This window comes from Eutrigla gurnardus (assembly GCF_963514095.1).
Source record: "Eutrigla gurnardus genome assembly, chromosome: 16".
NCBI lineage: Eukaryota > Metazoa > Chordata > Actinopteri > Perciformes > Triglidae > Eutrigla > Eutrigla gurnardus.
Window position 1 is genome coordinate 6,869,179 of NC_139927.1, and position 20,143 is coordinate 6,889,321.

Consider the following 20,143-nt stretch of genomic DNA (forward strand, 5'->3'; position numbering starts at 1 on the left):
ATACACTTTGAGTTAACAAGCAAACTTAAAAATACTTCATTCTCCTGACATTTTTTCACTTATACATGACAGTCGCCATCATTTGTCAGTGCCATTATGGCAAATAAAACACCATGGTGTGTGTGTGTTACTTAGGGTCTGTCAGCAGCATACAAAACCTGTTTGTCCCTCCATGTAGCAACCCAGCAGCTGTCACATGCACAAATAGCTCCTAAAGTTCATTGATGTTTCGGCTCTCTGAGAAAGTTTCATGTCAGATTCTCCTTCATCCGAAGAGAACATACCATTCTAAATTTATGAAAAAGCACAAGTCTGAGGTTACGAAGTTTACGACAGCTGTGGTATGTAGCTCAGGGCTCTTCAATGTTATATGTGGCTTGAGAATGGTGTCGTGGTTGATAAATATTTCAACACAAGAAGCCTCTGTGTCCCTGTAAGGCTGAGATCAGATATTGACAGGAGAAAAAAAAATGTTTCTAGGTCTTCTCTCTTCTTACACGATAAAAATAATAAAGGCAGCGGGGTCCCTTAAGTAATGATAATAATAACACAATACTTTATTGATCCACAGTGGGAAATTCTCTTTACGCTAACACCTCGCCACAGGCCATCCCACGACCCCCCCGAGAGAAAGAAGAGTAAGAGAGACGAAGGAGCATCTTCTTCATCTCTGATAAGGCCTTAGATGACACCGCGGATGCTCAGCGTTCATTCACAGACATTTGACAGCTCTGAGTGCAGGAGAGAAAAGGGAAATGCGGCTCTTTGATTAGCTGTTTGGGGTGCGCGTGTGAAGCAAAGCGAGAAGTGACATAGATTTTCCGCAGCAAACGGAGCACAATTAGGCCACTCCGTGAAGTGGCATTATGAGAAACGCTGCATGGAAATGCTGTTTGTTCTGGCTGTAATTGCCGGGGTGTTTAATGTGATTGCAGCTATTTACTTTTCAGGTTTCATACCAACAGGGTGGCTCTGTGCGTCTGCATGTGCGGGTTACTGTTTTATTTGGGGGACGTAATGAAGATGCACTTTAGATTCACTTCAGACTCACAAATTGCTGCAAGGTGAGACTCGCGGGTTCGCTTCAGTAAGTTAGACATGTGAACTCATCCCATCTCTCAATTCATTTTGGCTCTCACGGAGAGAATGGTGCAGAACTCAATAATGACAATATGCAAAAAGCCCCAGAATCTAATTTCTGCTCTATCCATCTGAATTACAATGCCATCATTATTATTCCAATGTTGGAATTATACACTCCATCAGCTGGAATAAGCAGTTTTTTCCACCAGCGAGCTGTCTTTGTGTGCACATATTGCTCTTGTTGAAACTGTGTGTGTGTGTGTGTGTGTGTGTGTCCGTGTGTGTGGCATGTTTTTGAAGGGAAACACGCAAGCATGATCTTTCGCATATGCATGCGTGCTTTATCACATTAACAGGTTAATTTTTCAGGCCTACAGTAATTATACCAAGGTTATTGGCGTGTCAATAAAAAATATGCAGATTTGTCAACACAAAGGAGTAATTGCCAAATGTGCAAAAATGTGTGTGACATAAAATGAATGCTGAATACACTTAATGTGTCATAATCCTCTGGGAGAGACTTTAGATGTGTTTGGATGCCACCATTCATTTGAATAAAACCAAAAGTTGGACACTCACTGTTTCTGTCTATGGCCAGCTGTGCTCATATCAGGACAGTCACTGTAATTGTCAGCCATATCCGATTTGCATGTATAGTTACAAAAATGTCTCTCTTACATACTGACGTTCAATCAAAGACCATATTAAGGCTGCAAAAAAAATCATAGCATTAATTGACAGAGTATAAAGTTGAGCAATAGAGCCTTAATGTCCACCCCTCCTCTCTGTCCCATTCTAACCAGTCCACCCCTCCTCTCTATTCCACTCTAACCAGTCCACCCCTCCTCTCTGTCCCATTCTAACCAGTCCACCCCTCCTCTCTGTCCCATTCTAACCAGTCCACCCCTCCTCTCTATTCCACTCTAACCAGTCCACCCCTCCTCTCTGTCCCACTCTAACCAGTCCACCCCTCCTCTCTATCCCACTCTTACCAGTCCACGCCTCCTCTCTGTCCCACTCTAACCAGTCCACCCCTCCTCTCTATCCCACTCTTACCAGTCCACCCCTCCTCTCTGTCCCACTCTAACTAGTCCACCCCTCCTCTCTGTCCCACTCTAACCAGTCCACCCCTCCTCTCTGTCCCACTCTAACCAGTCCACCCCTCCTCTCTATCCCACTCTAACCAGTCCACCCCTCCTCTCTATCCCACTCTTACCAGTCCACCCCTCCTCTCTGTCCCACTCTAACTAGTCCACCCCTCCTCTCTGTCCCACTCTAACCAGTCCACCCCTCCTCTCTGTCCCACTCTAACCAGTCCACCCCTCCTCTCTATCCCACTCTAACCAGTCCACCCCTCCTCTCTATCCCACTCTAACCAGTCCACCCCTCCTCTCTGTCCCACTCTAACCAGTCCACCCCTCCTCTCTCTCCCACTCTAACCAGTCCACCCCTCCTCTCTGTCCCACTCTTACCAGTCCACCCCTCCTCTCTGTCCCACTCTAACCAGTCCACCCCTCCTCTCTGTCCCACTCTAACCAGTCCACCCCTCCTTTCTGTCCCACTCTAACCAGTCCACCCCTCCTCTCTCTCCCACTCTAACCAGTCCACCCCTCCTTTCTGTCCCACTCTAACCAGTCCACCCCTCCTCTCTGTCCCAGTGTGCTCCTCTAACCCCCCCTCCTCTAACACTTTGAGCTGAATTAAAACAGAAAATCTGAATTCATCTCACTGGTGGTAAAAAAGTTGGTAAAAAAACACAAGTCACCTGGAGGATTCCTCATTTACAGTATTTAACGTGCACCTGTTGATCACTCGGGGGTGTTTGATTTGGATCACTCAGCGTGCTGGTCGGGTGGTGCAGTAAATCCTTAATTAATTGAGGTAGATGCAACCTTTTTATTATTATTCTAAGGTACAATGATGCTAATCATAACCATACCCCATTAGATCCTTCATTTTACTACATTGATATACATATTTTTGTACCATTCACTAACTCTTCTTGCCAAAGAGTATTATTATTATAGGGTGTGTAAGACTTTATATAATGCTGGATTTTTAGCATCATGAGCAGTGCAGCTCTAAGGATGGTACTGTTTTGGTGACACTTTTCCTCTAGTGCCACCATCAGGTCAAACAGAAAGCTTACATATATACAAGTCTATTTCTGAAAGCTTAATTAATACTAATGATTTTTCCAAACCAGCAACACAGTTTATCTTTGTTATATCTCACTCATATTTGACTGATATTAATTCCAATCATGACAGGAGTGACTTCCCATGTGAGTACTCCTCTATCATGACTACAACCTCTCTGCCTGACAGCCTGCTCAGTGTTACATTCTTGCCCCTAGTGGTAAGGATTTAAGGATAGAAAATATGTCTCCAGTTTTATTTATCCATCCAGCAGTTTTATTGTATGCTGTGAAACAAGTATTGGAGTCTCACGAGGCCACCAGCTTGGCCGGGCCTTTATTTATTTTTCTTGTTTTCTTATTGTTGTGCTTTTAAAGCCGTCCCCAAATGAACAAAACTTCTTGCTGTCAGTTTTTATTAGCTTGGCTCTTCTGTAGTGAACTTTAAAACTCTATGTCCTTCAAGTGGATCTTCAATCTCTTCTCATAGTCAGATTTTTAATAGTCTGCCAGAGTCTAGTTTGCTTCCCACATTCTTCATTTAAATATGGAGTGCTCTAATGGCTTTCATGGATGAAAATGTTTCTGCTCAGAATGAAATACTGGGTCCAAGGGCTGAACTTCAGCTGAGGTTTGTATGTTAAAAGTCCAGGAAATTGGGTCACCATTGAGACCCTAATATATGCCGATCATACGGTGTTTTTGAACTTTTAAGAAAACAGCATAAATCTTGTGTAAGCATAAAGAAGTGCTTTGGGTCGAGAGCAGTGCGTATGATACTTTTAGAGGCGGTGATGGTGGTCCTGCTTTAAAGTCTTTAAAGAACCGTAAAAAGCATCTGGCTCTCAACGTGTTTTCATCCCGTAACCAAACGGGAGTGTAAACAACAAACACTCCCTTGAGTCGGTCCAGATTGTCAAAGAACTAAAAAAAAAAACGAGAGATGAGAGGATGCGAGTGGGGCCGACAGCCTGTACCGAAACTGTATGTAGCTTAATGCCACATCTGTCATTCATTTGGTGCTTTTATCCAGAGCATCTTGAGTGCATCCATTTAGTTCCCAGTGGGAAAGGAAGCTCTAAAGCCATGGTGCTAACAGCGGCACACTCTCTACCCATTACACCGGTGAAAACACTCTAGAAACGGTAAGTTTACAGTAAGCAAAAGAAAATACTCATATTTAGGAATTCTCTTTTGGTGTGAATCAGCCTGTAGGTGAGAAACCAAAACCAGCTGAACCAAACAATGTATTGTTTTATGCCATAAAACTTCTAAACAATTGTCATATATGTGAAATTTGACCTCTGTATTGAACCCATTTTAGGGGGCTGGAGCTACCCTAAATTGTTCCCAAGGCCCCACCCCCAAATACTTTGTTTTTTAATTCATTTTAATTTATTTTGTTCTTGATTTTCAGAATAATCTCATGCTGATGAAAGGGTATACAGAGTTTTGGATTATAGCGTCATAGTTAGTAGAAAGAATATACTTTAGAAAGACGCATTTCTGTAAACGCCTATTTGTCTTAAAGACACTGCATCCTCACTTTGCTGGAATAAATACAGAATAAGTACATACAAAATACAGTTATTTGGGTAAAGTTCATATTTATGTTGTTCTCCTGTGTCTCCTAGTGATGTCCCTGATTTAACCCATCAAAAAAGTGCCCTTAAGCAAGAGCATGTATGGTATATCCCCTCGCCTTTTCTGGCTGCTTAACTTTATCATTACTGTTGAGTGAAAACCTCTTATGTCCAAACTTTTTAAAACAACAACTGGTTTTTGCATTGATTTATTTAAAAATGCTAAAATGTGATAATATGCCGTGTTTCTGCTGCCCCCAAATGGTCAAAAACGGTTTTGTTGTTTGCAGTGTGAGGAACCAGTCATGGATGTTCTAGTTTTAAAGGGAGAACCAACTTGAGTGTAATTTCTGGGCATTTTTTCACAACCTATCTGAAAATAACATTAATTCCTAAATAATGCAATAAAGTATTACAATATCAATAAAATGTTAACTATACATCAGGAATGTCCCTCGAGTTTCCGATGAGGACGAGTACTTCTTGTTTATAACCATGTACACACAAAACGAATGGCATTACCATCAACCTGTGTGTAGCGCAAATTAGCATAGTGTTAGCATAGTAAAACACAAGAACCTACATGGTATTGGCATGTTAGCATTGTCACTGCGAGCGTGTTAGCATTAATCGTACCTTTAGTCTAACATGTTTTTGATTCTCTGCTCCCCCTATCTTTTACAGTGTGTTCATGTAAATCTAGTCTTCTATTCAATCTACTCTTTTTGCTTCTTCCTCCCCCTGTTTTGCACACAGTCTATAGCCAGAGGGCACAATCACACAAGCAGAGAGACAACCAGCAAGCTTATTAAACATGACACTTAGTGAGCACACCCAATGTTGGCGAAGGACATCGTTTCTGAGGTCTGTGTGCCAATTAGGAAAATCAGATCAATCATAGCAGTCAATGTGATCTCTCCCTCTCTGGTTCTCTGTTTTTTTCCTCCTCTCCTAATTTTGCCTCTCTATCTCCTCGAGTCGCCCTCGTTCCTGTCTCCCTTGGAAATACTTCTCAGCTACAGGCACCAGTACTGCTGCACACGATCACACCCAGCTTGCTACAAAATCACCAATAGACATTCTTTGTCTGCACAACTGCACATGCAACACACTCCAGCAAGCTATTCATCACAATTTAGCCACAGCATTAGACATTGAGGGACAATAACACCCTCTCTGGAATACCACCCAAAGCACAAACGGCTACACACTTCTCCTCCCATGACACTCATTTCCCCCTCCATTTGTTAACACACTCCCGCACTTTTTAATTCCCGCTAAGCTGTCTGTCATCTCTCTTTTTTTATTCTCCCTCAAAACTAGGCTGTGCCATTCAAGTGCATTTAAAGAGAAAATCAATGAGACTGGAAAAAATGCCCCAGAACGTTGTTATGGAACTATAATCCTTGTATTATGTGAGTAGATTACAAAATGTAGCTATAATGAGTTGAGTATTTGATCTATTTAAACATGTTTGTTGTTTTTTAAAGAAGATACATATTTCTGATTAGCTCTCTTTATTGGTGTTTTCAAAGTTATATGATCAGTCTGATTACAGCGACGCTAGGTAATGGTATGACTACATTTTTTTTTACATTTTTATGTTATGCACACCAAGCCTGCAGTGAGGATTAAGTATTTCTTTATTCAGGAAAATGTCAAAACGTAGCGTAATGTTATACCTCCCCAATAATTTAAAGGGAAATTTCTCCACCTTCTATGTGGATGTCCAATCAGTGGTGATGGCAGATATAGTCGACTGAAGAAATAAATTCCCCAGACAGAGGAAGCTGAGTTCTCCTGCTCGTGGAGCCGTCCCAGGTGGCTACATGAACCAGGATGTGTGACAAATCGAAAGATAATGCATTCATAGCCTGTTAATAATTTGGTGTGTAATTATGTTAAATATCTGTAATGAGGTTAAAAAGGTCATACATAATGTATACTAAGATGGACAAAAAACTAAACAATTGGGTTATATAACTACTTATTCTTTACACGTTATGTGTATTTAAGTGGTGATCAATAAGCTGAGATATATATGAACATTTCTGTCATCTTAACCTCGCATGATCCCTCTCCAACACCTTCTTTCTCATCAAGTCACTGATGGATTGCTACAGGAAAAGGCCTTCTTAAGGTCTTGTAAAAAGCTTGTTGAGAGGTGGTAATAGGCCTGCTAGACTGGTGATGATGAAAAAGAGAGATCTGCTCACAAAATCTAATTTCACAGCCAGTGACTAGAATGCTGTAGGCAAACACTTGTTTTGTGTGCATAAAGTATGAAAGTGCACTAGCACCACCCATTGACAAGCTGTGTACATATATTTAAACCATTAAAATGAATGTCTAAAAACATCTACACTGAATATCTATGCACAACAAATACTGTTCACATGATACTTCTAATAGTGAGCAATTTGATGGTTACAAAGAAAGGTTATTTAGAAGGTTAAATTTAACAATTAAATAGTGTAATTTCCCACATTCTGGTGCATTTTAACATGTTTTTGCTTGTGTGTATGTAGGAAAGCAGGAAAACATGGAGTGGATTCCTATTGCTGTGGGTATTCTCTTACTGATGAAGTGGAACGGACAAATTAGACCCGTCATGCACTAATATTTTAATGAAAAAAAAATGTATATATATGTATATACACTCAACAAAAATATAAACGCAACACTTTTGTTTTTGCTCCCATTTTTCATGAGATGGACTTAAAGATCTAAAATTCATTCCAGATACACAATATTACCATTTCTCTGAAACATTGTTCACAAATCTGTCTAAATGTGTGATAGTGAGCACTTCTGCTTTGCTGAGATAATCCATCCCACCTCACAGGTGTGCCACATCAAGATGCTGATCTGACATCATGATTAGTGCACAGGTGTGCCTTAGACTGTCCAAAGGCCACCCTGAAATGTGCATTTTTTTGCTTTATTGGGGGTCTGGGGACTCAAAACCAGTCAGTATCTGGTGTGACCACCATTTGCCTCATGCAGTGCAACACATCTTCTTTGCATAGAGTTTATCAGATTGTCAATTGTGGCCTGTGGAATGTTGGTCCACTCCTCTTCAATGGCTGTGCGAAGTTGCTGGATATTAGTGGGAACTGGTACACGCTGTCGTATACGCCGGTCAAGCACATCCCAAACATGCTCAATGGGTGACATGTCCGGTGAGTATGCTGGCCATGCAAGAAATGGGACATTTTCAGCTTCCAAGAATTGTGTACAGATCCTTGCAACATGGGGCCGTGCATTATCTTGCTGAAACATGAGGTGATGTTCATGGATGTATGGCACAACAATGGGCCTCAGGATCTCATCACGGTATCTCTGTGCATTCAAAATGCCATCAATAAAATGCACCTGTGTTCTTCGTCCATAACAGATGCCTGCCCATACCATAACCACACCACCACCATGGGCCACTCGATCCACAACATTGACATCAGCATAGCGCTCACCCACACGACGCCACACACGCTGTCTGCCATCTGCCCTGAACAATGTAAACCGAGATTCATCCGTGAAGAGAACACCTCTCCAACGTGCCAGACGCCATCGAATGTGAGCATTTGCCCACTCAAGTCTGTTACGGCGAGTTCTACAGTTTGTGCAGAAATTGTTTGGTTATGCAAACCAATTGTTTCAGCAGCTGCCTGAGTGGCTGGTCTCAGACGATCTTGGAGGTGAACCTGCTGGATGTGGAGGTCCTGGGCTGGTGTGGTTACACGTGGTCTGCGGTTGTGAGGCCGGTTGGATGTACTGCCATATTCTCTGAAACGCCTTTGGAGACGGCTTATGGTGGAGAAATGAACATTCAATGCATGAGCAACAGATCTGGTTGACATTCCTGCTGTCAGCATGCCAATTGCACGCTCCCTCAATGCTTGTGGCATCTGTGGCATTTTGCTGTGAGACAAAACTGCACATTTCAGGGTGGCCTTTTATTGTGGACAGTCTAAGGTACACCTGTGCACTAATCATGATGTCAGATCAGCATCTTGATGTGGCACACCTGTGAGGTGGGAGAGATTATCTCAGCAAAGCAGAAGTGCTCACTATCACACATTTAGACAGATTTGTGAACAATGTTTGAGAGAAATGGTAATATTGTGTATCTGGAATGAATTTTAGATCTTTAAGTCCATCTCATGAAAAATGGGAGCAAAAACAAAAGTGTTGCGTTTATATTTTTGTTGATTGTATATATATATAGCCTATATATATATATATATATATATATATATATAATATGGTAATATGTGGTGTGCATAACCCCAATCCAAACCCAACCCCAACCATAACCCCAATTATGACATTTCTTCTTATATCTCTGGAACGGAGGATCGTAGAGACTCTGGAGTATGTGGCGTCTGACCTAATTCTACCCTTCTGAACACACCCATGTCGCTACAACTTACCATTCCGGAGATACAGCCAAAATAAAAATGGAAGTAACCCTAACCCTAACCCTAACCCCAACTCTAACCCTAACCCCTTTACCCTGTGGAACCAGCTGTCATGGTGAGTGGGTGTCTCCTGGCAGCTTTAAACGCTGGTCCGAGACCTGTAGAACCATCTGGCACAGTGAGTGGGTGTCTAAGGAGTTTTAAACGCTGCTCCAAGGCCAGTCGAGCCAGCTGGCAAGGTGAGCGGGTGTCTGCTGGGAGTTTTAAACACTGGTCCAAGACCTAACCCCAACCCCCTAAACCTGTAGAACCAACTGTCATGGTGAGCGGGTGTCTGCTGGCAGTTTTAAACGCTGGTCTGAGGCCTGTAGAACCAGCTGGCACTGTGAGTGGTTGGCAGTTTTAAATCCTGGTCCAGGACCTAACCATAACCCTAACCCCCTAACCCTGTAGAACTAGCTGTCATGGTGAGTGGGTGTCTGCTGGGAGTTTTCAACACTGACGACGAGCGCCGACCTAACCCTAACCTTAAACCCCAACCCTAATCCATTCATTCTGATTGGACAACAGTTTTTTGCTTATATCTCAGGAACGGAAGGTCGTAGAGACTTGGGAGTGGGTGGCGTCTGACCTAATTCGACCCTTCCGCCAGTCCCAACCCCGTGTCTGTACGACTCACCGTTGCGGAGATACCTAACACTAACCCTACTATGTTGAAAAAAAAAATAATGAAAAAGGCATAGTTATCATAAAAAAACGTTGTAGGATAGTATGTAAAAAAAAAAAATTTGTAATGAAAAAAGTCAGAGTAAAGTATGTCGAAAAAAGCTGTGAAAATTCATATAGTACGTTGAAAAAAGTCAGGAAACAATTAATCGAATAGTATGTAAAAAAAAAAAAAAAAGTCATGAAAAAAGTCATCGTAAACTATGTCAAAAAAGTCACGAAAAAGGTCAGTATAATTTGTCAAAAAAGACATAGTATGCTATAAATTTATGTCATAAAATGGCATCAATATGTGATATTATATACATATAAATTTAATTTTTAAAAGGTCTGTAATGTATGCCATGGTATAGGATGCCATAAAACTGTCAAACAGTCTTGGTATAATAACATAATGATGCCCTCAAAAGTTTTAACATAGTGTACCATTAACAATATCGTAGAATAGTATGTAATAAAAATGGTCATGAAAAACTCATAGTACACTATGCCATACAAATATACTATTCTATCCCCAAAAATGTTACACAGTACTAAAGTATGCCGTAGTGTGATAGATGGTGATAAATAGTATGCCATTAAACAGTTAATAAAAGCACTTTTCTAGCTAACACTCATGCTACATTCAGTCACTTTTACCTGTTCACACACACATTCATACACTGATGGCAGAGGAGCCGACAGGATCTAACTTCTGATTGGAGGACGACTCGTTCTATCTCTGAGCCACAGCCGCCCCTAGGTGTATAGGTATTTTATATTATGCCATGAAAATGTCATTATATAGTATGCCATAAAAAATTAAAATTAAAGTCATAACATAGTATGTGATAGATCATACTATTCTAAGCCCCATTCCAAATGTCATAATAAAGTCAAAGTGTAGTTTGACTTAAATAATGTAGTACTATACTCAAACAGCTGTAGACACAACTCATGTTAAGTTGCGATTCTCACTTTCGTCCAGTAGATGGCGCCACCGTTCAGAGAAAAAATTCCAAATGAACTTTTACTATTATCGCCAAAATTAAATTGGCAGCCAGTGTGGTTCAGTCACCTGTAACCAAAAGTAATTGGCACAAATATCGTGTACGTGTAATTGAACTGCCACCCCTACGAGTTCCAGATGAATATTATTTAGACCTTTTCATATATTCTAAACAATTTTGGCCATGAATCCAAAACATAGTTAGAGAAACCTGAAAAACACAAACTTTTATTTGCCCAGCTAAGAAACGGATACAAAACAGAGACACGCCGGAACCAATTTAGCCAGACCCACAACTTATTTCATGTTAGTGTCTGAGGGCTGACAAAGCATTTCCATAGATGGGTTGTACATATATAAATATGAAGTCCAGTCTTGATTTTTAAAGGTGTGGTAGGATGTGGGTCGTGCAGACCACAGGTGTGTCATCTTGAAGTCTCTCCGGGGACAGACGTGTAGCACATCCAGGATCCAGCAGCTTTATAGAGAAGACCAGCAACCAGCACAGACCAAACCTGGAAAATAATCAATAATACAATGATTAGACACCGTTCACTCTGGAATAAATGTAATTTTAAAAGCAAAATTAACACAAAGACAATATTATTTTTTTTAACCCTTATGACTAAGGCAATACTGGGAAACAGGTGGTGTTACATAATAAGGCCTCCGTATTATAAGTAACAACAGCAGAGCTCGGTCGAAATCTATGTTCTGGTATTTAACTGGTTGGTTTCTCTACAAATATCAAAGCAGTCTAGTCAATTAACCACATGTTGCAACACAAACTCCTCGTTACCATTCAAGCCAGATCCAGCTTCTTCTGAGTTTCTGACAGTTTATCCTGGAGCCGTTTCTTCCTCCAGTCCAGAAACTTCCTCCGCATCCTGTTCGCCTGCCACCCCGCCACGAAGCCGGCGGCGAAGGAGACCACGACGGCGACTTGTAGTGTCCTCTCCGAGACCTCGGCCATGTTCACCTCTGGCCGGCAGATGCTTTCGAACGAGCCGAAAAGTGCATCAAAATCATTACCGGAAGTAAACGCATACAGGAAGTGGATCGGTTTATACTCACGCGATAGTAACGGCAGCGTTAATCTCGCACGTTTCAAAATAAAGGTCCCGGAAGCAGACTCGAGTTCGTGGTTAATGTCCAAACTAGAAGTAAATACATAATAATAATAATAATAATAATAATAATAATAATAATAATAATAATAATGATAATAATAATGATAATAATAATGATAATAATGATGATAATAATGATAATAATGATGATAATAATAATAATAATAATAATAATAATAATAATAATAATAATAATAATAATAATAATAATAATAATAAAGTCTTCATTGAACATGAATGTTTATTTTCTCTGGAAAACGTATTCTTTAAAAAACATTCTATTCGAAAGAAGGAAAGAAGTCAAAATTGATTCACCGTAATATGGGCCACAAGCAAAGATGGTAGGTCAAAAGCCTGATACAAATTTGTGGATTTGTAAATTTCTAGTTTTGGGAAACAGCTCCTGTGCAACACAATAAGCGCATTTCCTGCGAATCGAAAGAAAATGAAAGTTGAATGCAACCAGTTGCTACCTCGGGCTCAAGACAGCCATGGAATACATAATTCATACACACATACATGCTGTACTCAGATTAATGGGGCACACTGACTTGAACCAATTTAAACAAAACACATGGAACACAAACAATTAAAGTGAGTAAAGCTGCTATACAATATTAAAAAAAAAACATTGTATTTAACCACAAGTTGTACAAGTTTGTCATATACTGCATGTGACTGGTCATGAATGTGTATACATGTTGTTTGTACAGCTTGATGCGACAAAACTTGCCAAAACGTTAATATTAATGCTGTTTTACTTATAGTTTGGAGATGAAACTCAGAGGCATTTCAATTCAAAATGACTGAAGAGGTATTGCAGTGAGAAGAATGTAAACTCAAGCACTATCTGGAAGTCACACGGAGATAGTGATGAAGTGCAGGAGGAGAGCGATTAAATTCTGAAGTGCTGTTGCTGTAGTGGCGTTATCAGTGAGCACCAAGTTGTACTGTGTGAGTTTGCTACAAGTTGCTTTCTTTCACACCACGTCAGTGCAAAAACAATGAACAATTCATGAGAATGTGGTTGAAAAAGCCCAGAGTATGTCTTTGTCTCCGTTCCTTCCTGTCACTGTGAGCGCCGCATCATTATAAGCACCACCGATTGGAGCGACGCTGTTGTACTGTGCTGTGGTTTGTGGTAAAAAAAAAAAAAAAAAAAGATCATGTTAAAACATCCCTTTGTTACACTTTCCATGAGTGTTAGATACATCAACTGTTTCTAATCAGTTTACGACAAACCTAAGTACCAAAACAGTTATATTAAAAACTGCAGCAGCATTGTGCCTCAACAACTTCTTAAAAGTTGAAATATGATATTGAGGTAAAGCACCATACACGTTTGATAGGCTCCCTGTCTCCGTAGGTCTTCAGAGGTGTTAATCGGGGGCCATGATTAAGATCTGCACAAATGCATGAGAGTCGACGGGTCACGCTTCAATATACAGTAGCTGCCATCTTCTTCGTGGAGCTGAACTATTTACAAATCGAAATCCAGATACCCAGCAACAATGATGGAAAATAAAATCATTACTTCAGGTGCAAATAGTCTTAATATGTACAGTCCAGTTTGTGAACGGAAAATCCAGATCCGAATGCGTTTGAGAGACTCAGTGGTACAGTTTTGTGAACGGCGATCGGGGTTTTTTGTCTCCTCCAGCGAATCACGACCGATTCTGTTTGAGCCTGTCGATGTGGTAACAGAGTTTAAGTGCAGGTCCGAGCTTCAGTCCCAGATACTTCATCATCATCTCGCTTTTCAGCAAGAGCAGGGCGCCTCCGTCTATCTCCTGAAACACATCACAGAACCGCGTGACTGAGTCTTGTAGCGATGAGAAACAAAAGGCGGTTACGTTAAATATAACAATCCGTACTGTGATATTAAGCTCGGTTCCAACATTTAGCATTTGCTTTTGGTTCAATATAACGTAGCCTGGACTCACATGCTTCCTGAATGCATCAGCGTGGGGTCCCAGGGCTTGGGGGTCAGATTCTTTGATGAACCAGACGACCTCCTCAACACCCCAGCTGGACGGGTTCTTACCGGGAGGACGCTTGTAGTCTCCAGAGTCGGGCATCTGACTGTAAGCTAGGTAACACAGGGAAACAGTTGGAATGAAGATGATGTCATGCTATATAATGTCCCAAAAATAAAATAGCATTATATGTCATTAAGAGTGTCCATAATATGGTATGACATAAAAAAAAATAACATGAAGTTGTATTCCATAGGAAATTCCATAATATCATAAAATTCCATAGTACAGTATGTCATAAAAAGGTCATACAAATGTAGTACGTTATAAGTCATTGTATAGTATGTCATGAAAAATTCCATAACATAGTGTGCCATATAAATTTCATACAAAGTCATAATATGGTATGCCATAATAATGTCATGCTATATTATTATATAGAGTGTCATAAAATCTGTCAATATGTGGTATTTAATTCATAAAAATGTCATAATAGTGTCATTATGTGTCAACAATGTCATAGTATTGTATATCCCCAAAAATGTCATGGTATATTATGTCATTAATACATAATAAAAATATTTCATAGTTTAGTATGTCATAAAATGTCATACAATAGTATGTCATTTAAGTTTCATGAAGTGGTAATGTATATTGTTTAATTATTGTTTAATTATTAATTATTGTTTAAAGTAACAAACATTATGATACAAATGTCAGAAGAAAAATCACAATAAAGTATGCCATTAAAAATATATATATTATAATATGTCACCCAAATGTCATAGTATAACATGCCATCATCATATTAAGTCATTAAGAGCACATCAGCACAGACCCTCACTGTCTGCCAATCAGGCAGATACGTGAAAACACCACAAGGTCATGCTTTGTGCTTTGCTGATTAAAAGACGTGAGCAAAAGCAAAAAAGCCAAAAAAAAAACAAAAAAAAACACACAGGCTCACCATTCCTGTTAACTTCCTGGAAGCTCCCTGGACTGGACGCTTGTCTGCACAAACCCATCGGGGTGGAGCAACTGCTGCCACGGTAACCATAGGAGTGCTTCGGCGGGTACTGGGACGTCATGACGTTGAAGGCGGAGTCGCTGGGATCCACGGCGTACCGCTTGGAGTCCACGGGCGGGTCACACAGGAAGTCATCGGGAACCGACGTCTCGGCTGGAAGAGGGATGACATGGGAAACGTTTTTTGTTCCAGATCAATATGACATCTGCAACCAAGCGTACTACATTAAACAGCAGTTCCATTCTTTCCCCATGTGCTTGCAAGTTAAATGAATGCAGCTGTGCTGTAAACGTGCGGACGTGAAACGGCCTAAAGGTTATGTCTGTAATCCCGTTGAATCTGCTCCCCTCTGAACCCAACCGTTTTCCGCGCTTGTCAATAATGCAGATGCCTGCTGGTTATACCAGCGCCGGGCGGTTATGGATTCACCTGATGACAGATTTAGAAGATGGAAATGTCCACTGAGAGGTTTTTCTGAATTGCCTCCACAAAAAAAAAGGTCAAACGTATTTCATTGTGTTCTTAAAAATCAATTATGTGATAAAAATCTGCACATTTTCCTACAATACAAGCTTAATATGCTAATACTTGAAATATACACACACACACACACATAGGACACATATATATATATATATATATATATATATCCCTTCCTATTATCTTACACTCTGTGGCCTCTGTTGATGCTTTTAAAATGCAGATGAAAACTCACCTGTTTGAACTGGCTTTTGTCTCGTGTTTGTAATTCTCTGTATTCAATATTTTTTATTTATTTTTATTTTATTATTATTTTTCTAATATTCTTTGCCTGCTCACTTTACTGTTTGAGTCTTATTTCAAACATTTTTATCACATGAAGCACATGTGTTATTATTATTATTATTATTATTATTATTATTATTATTATTATTATTATTTTACACACACAGTATATTTAATTGTCAGCATATAGAATTTATCCCTCTTTTGCATCAGTTTTCTTTTACCTTTAAAACCTAAAACTATGTAAAGTATTAGGATGACTAAAGTAGTATAGAAGATAACTAAATGTATGTTTTAATAAATAAATATAGTGTACAATGTGACAAAACGATCAGTCTTTGAAAGGAAATATACGCTGCTTAGACAGTATGTTAAAAAGAAAAGAAATCCTTAAAATACAGGGACTATTGTTGAAATGCTTCTCCATTCCTCCAGACAAATGATTTACATATCTGTTTGGGTGGTGCACCGCAGGGAGCACACTGACTTGTATTAATATGTTTTTTGTGTGTGTGTGTGTGTGTGTGTGTGTGTGCTTCGCTTCTGAACGTCTACAGTCTGACATCAAACACTTTTTCACGATTTGCAAGAACAAAGAGCAAACCGCTGGTTCTTGACACATGAGATTCCCATTCCCACCTCAAATACACTAAAGGCAGTCTTTAAATATTTGCTTATTCAGAGCAGGATAGACCGAGGGAGGGAAAAAAGGAAAAGAGAGAGAGAGAGAAAATGAAAGCGCGACAGAAAGAATGGCTGTGTGAAAGAAATTCAAAATGTCTGATTTCCTCCAGAGCCTAAGCAAGGTGGGAAAACCTCGGCGGGCGGATTAAAAGGGAATGAAAAATAACATATGTTATTATAGTTTATACGCTCGAAGGAGTTTCTTTCTCATTCTAATGTATGTCAACAAACACGGTGAACCCGTAGACACGAGCCATCTGTGTATTTTAGAGCAGGAAGAAGAAACGACACCACACCGACGAGTCACACTCTGGATGAAAAGGATACAAAAATAAAAAAAGCAGAAATATCAGGAGCCCTTTCCTCATGCAGAACCAGGTCTGGAGGCTTTCAAAAAATCATGAGACCTTGAGACTTGCATTGACCCCCTTATGAATTCTTAACATTAAAAGTATTTCCCTCTATACACACCCGTTATCAATAATGAGGATGTTACCGGACAGAAGAGCGTAAAGAGGTTAAGATGTCTGCGAGTTACCTGAGAGGACTTGTGGCGTGGCAGAGTGGGGGACGATGGCAGCATCCTGTGGGATGGAGCCCATCTCGGGTCCTGGTGTGCTGCTGGGCGGAGGGTTCGTGAGTGGGGACATCACCATCCGGGGCTTCAGCTAAACGAAGGCAAACACAGCTTTCACGTTTTTTTTAAATTCTCATTACACGTTAGAAAACAACATTTCAGCTCCGATTCTTACGGCTAGCTGGGGAAGAAATGCAATGATTGGCCAACAGGTGGCGCCACAGTGTCTGTGGTAGCAAGTACAGCTGACGCTAACAACAATTTTAAAGGTGCTGTTCATTTTTTTTTTTTTTTTTTACTATTAATATAGTTTTAGAAAATTTCACACACTTATGGGTGTGAATTCTGACCCATTGGTGGCGCTAGATTAAAAGTCAGGGGACTACTGACTACTAAAACCTATTCCATCACTAACTACTATTAGGAAAGGTACACTGACAACAAACGCGCAGCACATTTTTCACGTGATGCTATTGCATACAAAGTCAATGCAAGGTTGGCAATGATTCAATGCAAATGACAATGATGATATTTATGCCTAAATTACGTTCTATTGAGTGTCGATGGAGAAGCTACGGTGTTAGCATATAGCCTAGCTCCGATCGATCCAGACTCCATTCAGAAAACAAGCATTTTAAAAGTTGCCTTCTTACCCTCTTGCAGACAGACCTAACAAACCACTACTTTTTACAAATTGTCGCCATTATGTCGTTATTTCTGCATTCTTTTATGTAGTTTACTGCAATTAAATCAAATTACATTGTTTGTTTTGGGACACTGTTTGATTACCCGACATATCAGGGACTTCCACAACATGAGCAGAGCATCAAGAGCGGTGATTTCAGCAACGATGGATCAAACATTGTTGGTGTCTAGACCCCACCCCTCCCCCCAGCCGCCCACGCCTCTCCCACACATCTGCCACCAGTGACACAAATCAACTTAGGACCAGTGATGCCAGGCATATGAAAGCACCAGCTTAAGACAAAATGAAGATTTGACTGACCTTAAAGCCAGGTTTCCTGCCTCTCTTCTTCGGGACCTTGAGAGGCGACAGAGGCTCCACGTAGTGACTCTGGAACTCCAGCTTACGGATCGGAGGGCGGCCTCTCTTCCTGCCAGGTACCTTACCTGGGGGCCCCGCTGTAAACTGGGGGCCGAGGCTGGGAGTCTGCATCTCTGAGCCGGCAGACAAGGTACTCATCAGACCTGGGGGAGACGGAGAGATTCTTAAATGTAATTTCGAAGAAACAGGAAGTGGCAGCTTTAAACTGCACGCACCACCGCCTCGGCTCCTAAGTGGAGCGGAAGCTTAGACGTACATGTGAGACTACCCCCTCTACACACACACACACACGCACACACACACACACACACACACACACACACACACAGAGAGAGAGAGAGAGAGAAACTATAGGAACTAGTAGAAACAAATCCACATACAGCTCTCTACTCCATCACACCCCTCCCCCAACTGCAGAGATTGCAATAAATATCATTACTGCACAGAGAGACAAAGACACACACACACACACACACACACACACACACACACACACACACACGGGAAGTGAAAGCAAAGCACATATACCCACAACACCCACATGATTAAACGCAATCAAAGTGCACATTCATTCACACACACACACACACACACACACACACACAGTGTTTCTAGTGTTGGTACCACATGGCCCTGACTTTCACAATACATTCCTCTCTCAATCTCCCTCTCTCTCTCTCTCTCTCTCTCTCTCTCTCTCTCTCTCTCTCTCTCTCTCTCTCTCTCTCTCTCTCTCTCTCTCTCTCCAGTTTCATTCATGCAACACATTCGTTTACCTGAAACAGCCTTTGAATCTGACGCTAAGTCACTCCGGGCTAATTGCGTTTTTTTGTTGTTGCATTGGCTGATGATCTACTAATGAGCTGTCACACTAGCTATTCATCTTTTATTTCTGATAACTGAATAACATCGTACAAAACCGGCGTCATTGCGGTGCAGAGAGAGAGAGAGAATAAAAAAAACCCTTCCTTGGGATGACAAAGTATTTGTCATTGCAAAAAGAGGAAACGCAGACAGACGGGGCATGTGGACATATCTCAGACCAAACCCCATACAAAAAAAAATATCAAATCATAATTAGCACAAGATAATCATTGTGAAGATTGCCTACCATGCACACGGCCGCCTGGTAATAGCTGTGTGTGTGGCGCTCCGCTCCAGCAGCAGGTTTCCTGAATAATCCCCCCGATGGCTCTCCGACAGCCTCTTCTCTCCTGCTACACTGTCAAGACGCCGGCAACTCTGCGTGCGTCTCTTCCTCAATCTCCGGCCAGCCTTCCTCCGAAAACAACCCCCTCCTCCTCCTCCTCCTCCCCTTCTCTTCTACCCTAACCCCCATCCTCTGTGTCCCCTTTCAGTCGTCATAGCAACACGCCTCTAACATCCCGCGGCTGCCGGCAGACGTGCAGGGGGGTGGGGTGGTCGGGTGGTGGGTTGGGGGGGACTGTAATGTAATTACAGTTGCCACAGCTCAGGGTTTTTTTTCTTTTCTGTCTTCAAAAAAGGCTTAGAGCGGGTGACGAGGGATTCACGCTGCGCAGTGTTTTTCCGGCTACAAGCGCTCGGGTTCCACGCGGTAATCTGTCCTCAAATTATTTCTGAAGAAATTCCAATTTCTGAACCGGAATTTTAATTTACATTTTCTTTTTTTACAAAACATACAAATGAATGGCATCTTTTAATTGCTCTTCCATGCTTGAACTTTTCCTCGTGCAGCCGGGCTTTTTCTGGTTGAAGAGATCAATTTCTCTGTAAACATCAAAAGGTTTCTAGCAGAAGCCCTCGCGGATTACCCTGCTGCGTTCGCTTGTGATAAAAGATCATATTGCTGTCAAAGCTCACAGCCTTCCTCATATTTATAGACTCCCTCTGCCTTTTGTGTCAGCCCGTGTGTGTGCTGCTTTTGTTTTTATCTATAATAAAACAATCTGCACATGGAAACAAAAAAAGAACAGCCAAAGGCGATGGGGGGGGGGGGGG

The 20,143-nt window shown here is 41.0% G+C and overlaps 2 protein-coding genes across 3 annotated transcripts; both read right to left on the reverse strand.

The window, feature by feature from the left end:
• Positions 1–11,139: 11,139 nt before the first annotated feature.
• lnc.lemp (lncRNA encoded micropeptide) lies at positions 11,140–11,987 on the reverse strand. The gene is made up of 2 exons (XM_084030527.1): positions 11,738–11,987; positions 11,140–11,453 (listed from the first exon to the last, which is right to left on the reverse strand). The coding sequence occupies exon 1, from the start codon at positions 11,909–11,911 to the stop codon at positions 11,741–11,743; it is 171 nt and encodes a 56-aa protein (XP_083886653.1). The 5' UTR covers positions 11,912–11,987; the 3' UTR covers positions 11,140–11,453; positions 11,738–11,740.
• A 308-nt stretch (positions 11,988–12,295) lies between these two features.
• Positions 12,296–19,414, reverse strand: scml4 (Scm polycomb group protein like 4). Of its 2 annotated transcripts, XR_014598522.1 has the most exons (7): positions 19,275–19,414; positions 18,104–18,306; positions 17,059–17,188; positions 15,012–15,224; positions 14,012–14,157; positions 13,407–13,858; positions 12,296–13,197 (listed from the first exon to the last, which is right to left on the reverse strand). XR_014598522.1 is itself a non-coding variant. In XM_084030506.1 (6 exons), the coding sequence occupies exons 2-6, from the start codon at positions 18,299–18,301 to the stop codon at positions 13,733–13,735; spliced, it is 813 nt and encodes a 270-aa protein (XP_083886632.1). In that variant the 5' UTR covers positions 18,302–18,306; positions 19,275–19,414; the 3' UTR covers positions 12,296–13,732. The 2 variants fall into 2 exon arrangements, 1 of the variants encoding a protein (XP_083886632.1); XM_084030506.1 differs by having other exon boundaries at positions 12,296–13,858.
• Positions 19,415–20,143: the final 729 nt, after the last annotated feature.